The sequence below is a fragment of the Arachis ipaensis genome, chromosome B02 (assembly GCF_000816755.2).
Source record: "Arachis ipaensis cultivar K30076 chromosome B02, Araip1.1, whole genome shotgun sequence".
Classification (NCBI taxonomy): Eukaryota; Viridiplantae; Streptophyta; class Magnoliopsida; order Fabales; family Fabaceae; genus Arachis; species Arachis ipaensis.
The window spans coordinates 82,432,266-82,438,455 of record NC_029786.2 but is presented as its reverse complement, the minus strand read 5'-3'; the positions used below and the strand labels follow the sequence as shown (position 1 = coordinate 82,438,455).

At 34.4% G+C, this 6,190-nt stretch overlaps 1 protein-coding gene across 2 annotated transcripts; it reads left to right on the top strand.

The window, feature by feature from the left end:
* On the top strand, positions 763–4,885 carry LOC107625542. 2 transcript variants are annotated; one of them, XM_016328202.2, is made up of 5 exons: positions 763–1,010; positions 2,238–2,454; positions 3,196–3,482; positions 3,593–4,355; positions 4,459–4,885. In XM_016328202.2, exons 3-4 carry the CDS (start codon positions 3,215–3,217, stop codon positions 4,333–4,335), a joined length of 1,011 nt encoding a protein of 336 aa, XP_016183688.1. In that variant the 5' UTR covers positions 763–1,010; positions 2,238–2,454; positions 3,196–3,214; the 3' UTR covers positions 4,336–4,355; positions 4,459–4,885. The 2 variants fall into 2 exon arrangements, with proteins under 2 accessions (XP_016183688.1, XP_020971710.1); XM_021116051.1 differs by lacking the exon at positions 2,238–2,454.

Genomic DNA, 6,190 nt, shown 5'->3' with positions numbered 1-6,190 from the left:
AGAGCTGGAGGATGATGCCTATGAAAAAAGACGAGTGTAAAACATGGTTAGTGGGGTTCTTCTCAGTTATATGGAGTATCTGGCTGTGTAGAAATGAATTCATTTTTCAGAATAAGGCAACGCTCGTGGTGGAATGCATCGCTAGATCGTTTTGTAGCTCGAAGGAATGGTGTAACAATAACTCATGTTGTTGATGGCTATGCTGGAGATGACATATGAGTTGTTGTAAGTCTTTTATTGTTGTATGCTCCACCGAGTGTGTTGAGCTTGTTTGTCTTTCAAAAAAAAAATTGTCTCTATTTTATTCCGCCGTCAATTCTATTAACGAATTTCTAACGTCAGGACAACATTGAGCCAATTTTAAAACGTTAGAGACTTAAATAAGACGATTAAAACATTAGAAATAACTTTAAAACTTATCCCAAACGTTGAGGACAAAAACGACTTTAATTAATTTTTAATTCAGATTAAATTAAATGAACTACTTAATTTAGATCAATTTGAATTTCAACGCCCCACAAAAACTCCCCATTTCCCTAATTTATTCAATACGTATATGTACGTTCTTAAGTCCCAGACGCATCCATAACCCGCAATCCGCATACGTATCAAATTCGTAGAAAGCTAATCCTAATTCGTAATCGTGATCATGATAGAAGCCGGTTTAAGAGGCGGTTATTGAGAAACAAGAACGAATGATCCTTCTTCCATAGGTGGGCTCCACTTCCCACACTAACCCTATAAATAGATAGCGTTTTTGTATTTTTGTTCTTTTCCTTAAACTTTCACACATCCATCATCCTCCTCAATTGCCCTTGTTTTCAACAACCACTTTTTGTGTGAAATATACGCACGCAAATAATAAATAAAATAAATAATTAATAATCCTTTTCAATCAGAGAGACACATCCTTCACCCTCAAGGACCAAAGACGATTCAAAGGGGAAAAGAAAAAAGAAGGAAGAAAAAAAAAAGAACGCAAATTCAACTCCTTCCTCCCCTCTCCTTGTGTAAATCTCATCCTTAAATTCTACTGAATACTGTTTTTGTTTATTATTTGTGGATGTCGTTTATCTACCTTGGATTCTGTTGATTTCAATTCCGCTCCCTTGATTTTGTCTATTGGTTATTGGATTTTGTTCCTGGGTTGATTTGGGGGTTAGGTTTAGGGTTTTCTTTAAATTATGTGGTGATTTGTGTGTTGATCTGGGGTTATATTTCGCTATATTAATTTAATTTTGGGATTTAAAGGCTAAATATGTTTTTTGAAACTTGATTTATGCATCTTGCCAAGTTTCCTTGCTGCTGTTGATTGCATAAAATCTGTTTTATTTTTCTGGGCATATTGCTTTATTTGTGTTATTATGCCTAACAAAATGAACTGCGATATGTTGCGATCCATTTGTATCTTTACAAAGTTGTTGAAGTTGATACTGGTTTACATAGTTCTAACAGTGTAGAAGATGTCCATGCTTTTGGATGAAGTGGTTCTTATATCTTATATATGTTACTAAAATTGTGCAAATGTAGTGATGCCATATTATATGTTCATGTGGGGCTTTTATATGATCTTCGGCTTGAATCATCCTAAATATGAGAAGTCATGCCACCACGTTAACTAGGGTGATGACATTGCCACTTCTGTTTTTGATAATTCCATTCCACACATTTTTATTTTCGTGTTGTGGTATGTTTGCATAAATTTGTATTCACACTTGAATATTAAAAGAAGTTCCCCAAAATGAGCATGGTCAAAGAGTAGTTTTGAGTTGACAAGTCTGTATATGTGTGCTGCCTAAGTTTTCATGATTGTTTACTTCCGAGATTCTTAAGAGCTTGTTTGGAAACCATTTAACATGAGAAAATAATTCTATTTCCTTTAAGAAAAGAATTCATTTCTATTTGAAATTCAATTTCATGATTTGGAATAACTATAATATATTAATGGAATAGAATTCAAGTTTAAAGAGTGTGAGAGTTGATTTGGAAATCAGACCCTTTTTGGTCTGATTTACAAATGAAGGAAAAATGGAAATTGGAAGTCTCAAAGGAATTAAAATCATTCATTTTTAGTTGTTCAAAAGGAAGAACCAGAATTCAACTCTTGAGTGAATTCTAATTCATAGCATTCCAAACAAGCTCTAAATTTCTGATAGTGAAATTCATTAGATTTGAATTCTTATGTTGCTTGACTCAGAATCTTTTTTCCTTCCTTGTTCTTGGTTGTATATGTGCAGATTTAGGCAACTGTTGGTGATTCTGCGTGGACTTGTTCGTTAATTGTATATTTGTCCCGGATTTTACTATATTCTGCTACATAATTTGTAACTTATATTGGAGCATTGCATAAGTGATTATCCTATCATTCTTTTGTGAAGTCAAGTACAGTTTATGTGAATGCAAATTGAGACTCAGAAGGCACAAATAGGAATATAGTTAGAGCCTATTTCTTGGGTAAGTTAATTAAAGATTATGTGATACTTATATTTCTATAATTGTATTTTATTTCATTTTTACAAACTGCCTTATTGCTTTGAATCTATGCTATAACCTAGATCTAATTACGATTGAACTATTAATCATCCCTTGGTTTCACTTGACTTGAGTAATATAATTCTTCCCTCGGGTGAGTGGAAAAGGAATGGTTAATGGTCATATAGAAAACAAAGAACCGTTAGCAGACAGAGTATGGATTGTATTCACTGGTTGTTTAGTAATTTTAGTCTAGTTTAGGCATTGGCCAACTGGATTGTGACACTTGATTGTAGGTTATTCTAAAGTTATATATTCCTTCTGTTCCATATAATCAAGAGAAACATAATACCGGGAAATTGGGGGATGGAAGTGAAAACAGCCAAAGCTTTTGCTTCTTGATGCATTTACATGCCCACAAACTTACACACGATACATCCTTAGAAAGGCCATGGTTAAGGGGTCAAAATTGACCATGTGTTGCCTTTCAAATTTTTTTCCCTTTTTTTTTCATATTCCCCTTTGTTCATAGAATCTGCCAGCCTCATGTAGTGAAACAAGACTTGGTCATTGTTGTTCTCTTGTTCCTAGAAACCAAATGTACAAAAAAGAGGTTTTTGTGTCGCTGCTGGCATGTTCTTGTGTTATGACTTGTGAATAATGAAATTAATTTTTGGTCTAGTTCATTAGCGGTGGTTCTAATGACTTCCATATGTTGAGTAGTTACCACTGAGCGTGGAAGATGACTGGTGTTAGGCGCAGATTAAGTAAAGATTCAGATATCAGTGCTCTACACAAAGAACTGGATGAAGTTTCATGTCCTATCTGCATGGACCATCCGCATAATGCTGTTCTCCTTGTTTGCAGCTCTCATGAGAAGGGCTGCAGATCTTACATTTGTGATACGAGTTATAGACATTCGAATTGCTTGGACCGGTTTAAAAAAATGAGGACAGATTCTAATGACAGTCATAATTTATCAAGTTCTTTAGTAAATACAAACAACTCCGGTAATTGTTTTAATGTTTAGCTTATTATGTATTCTCCCTTGAATGATAGTAATGAACTTCACCTAATTAAAATTGATAATGTATTGTATTGTCTGTTCAATTACCACAAGGATCAAGACAGGGTGATGCCCAAGATCCTAGTAGAGGTTTAAACCCACATGAAGGCAATTTAGAAAATGTTGATTCTGAGACCTTGCAGGACAGGGCTGAACTTGAAGAGTTAAATGCTGGTAATTTTGCATCAAAATTAAACTTGTCATGCCCCTTATGTCGAGGCACAGTACATAGCTGGGAAGTGGTTGAAGAGGTTAGAGACTATTTAAATACAAAGAAGAGAAGTTGCTCTAGGGAGTCATGCTCGTTTGTTGGTAATTATCTAGAACTACGTCTACATGCCAGAAGAGTTCACCCTACCACTCATCCCTCTGTTGTTGATCCTACTAGAGAAAGAGCTTGGCGACATTTTGAACGGCAGAGAGAATATGGTGATATTGTTAGTGCTATTCGGTCTGCCATACCTGGTGCCGTTGTCGTTGGGGATTATGTTATTGAAAATGGAGATGGAAGGTCTTCAAGTGATAGGGAAGGCAGCCTGGGTGATGCTAATGGGCCCTGGTTGAGTTTCTTGTTTCAGATGATTGACAACATTGAAACTGTTCCGGAGCCAAGAGCTCGTCGAAGAGCATGGACAAGGCATCATCGCCGACCATCTAGAGTTGATCGCCCGTATCTTTGGGGCGAGAATTTGTTGGGTCATCGGGATAATGATCGTGATGTTGATGAAGATGAATCTCCTGTGCCAAGAAGGCGTCGCCGTCTGAACCGGACTAGGTTCTTTGCAGATCAACCATGAGGATTGCTGCCAATTATCTGGTAAAATTCATTAGTCCATCTTGACCGAAAATTATGTTAAGAATTGTGTGTTGGACTTGCCATTAGCTCACCAGTTGGTTTCTTCCCTATAATTGTTCATCAGTGTGCTGAGCTTGATATAAGCGTCAGCTGGGAAACATGCTTTCAGCAGCTTCCTGAGCGCACTTCGGACCAAGTCTTTGGACCCGACAGTGGTGCTGAATGCTGAGAACAAGTTTGAATAAGAACCGAAGATCCTTGAACAGCATGTTCATTTAACAAAGCTTGTCTAATGGGGTTTTCCTTGGAGCTCACTTCAACAACTGCCTTGGAAGAAATTGATTTTCTCAAGGCTGACATAGGGTTGTTACATTTGTCATTAATGTATAATTGATGCTTGTACATCTGAATTGTTCAACCTGTTTATTTCCACTAAATCATTGTTCATTCTAAGGTTGTGGATATTGTGGTTTTATTTGTTGTCTTTTAACAGAATGATTGTTCGCGATCATATTGATAGAACTTCAACTGAGATGTTGAGATCTGCTTTCTGAAGAGTTGATAAATATTTTGAAAACATAAAATGTGTTCAGTATTTACTGTCATTAAAATAATTTTTTTTAATAGTATATCATGAAGTATGAACTATTTCGGGAGGCGTGGAAAAGCATTTGCAAATTTTTGTTGTTTTGGGTGTGTAAAGTAAACTTAACAACAGACTTGAAAACTATTGAGTTTAATTTTTTTAAAAGAATATGGATATCAATGCATACACGTTACGTTAAGCTAAAGAATTTCGGCATTTTTCTGCTACTACGTATGTACTGGTATTATTAATTGCTTTCTGTATCATGAAGCAAATGCAAAATTAAATTATATATGACAGATGGAAGACCATCATGAAATGCCTTGTCAGATATGAGTACATGTTTATAGAAAGAAAACCATTATGATTTGAAGATTTTTCTCCCATGTTTTTGAAGATTTTTTTCTGAAGTTAATTACAGACCATTGAATTTATACATACATTAGGTACCTATCCTTGGTATTTGAACATATGTTCCTACAAGCAGTATTGTGCCCTTATTCCTCCTGATAGTATCACAATTGATTGAATTGAGTCATCTTTATTTATTTGTTTATTTTTCTTCTCCTAAGTTTGAACTTTGACCCTCTTTCCAATAGACATATTCAGATTAATTATGATAATTGATGGTTCCGAAATACTGTAAATCAAACTTTTTTCAAGGAGGTACTATTTATATTTACTCTTATTTTATACACTATAAGATAGTACATGTGTTATTTTATTATTAGATATGGTGTGCAACATGAAATAAATTTTAAGTTATATCTTTTTATGAAGAAAATACAAAGGAAACTGAGTATACAAAACTTGTACTTAAAAGATATTGAAAAAATATCATAAAGTGAGCGTAATTATTGGGATGTTGTCGAATTTGAAGTGTAACACACATTTCATAAGCTATAATTTTGCCTATTGGCTATATAAAATTCTAAGGGGTTTTTTTTTTGGGTGACTATATAAAATTCCAAGTTCTAACCATGTACGACAGGCATCTTATAATTTTGCATTATTATTATATATCTATCTAGGATAAATTGTTATTTTGGTTTTCAACGTTTGAATCAAGTCTTAGTTTAATTTTTAAGATTTTAAATATCTAATTTCAGTCCTAACAAGGTTTAAACGGGTTTAAGGTTTAAATAGGTTTGACACGAACAATTAGCTATTGAAGAACTAATAATATTTGATTTCAGTACGTAAGTAAAATCGTCCTACTAATTACTACTAATGATTACTAATGTAAGAGTTTTTTTTTTTTTTTTTTCCG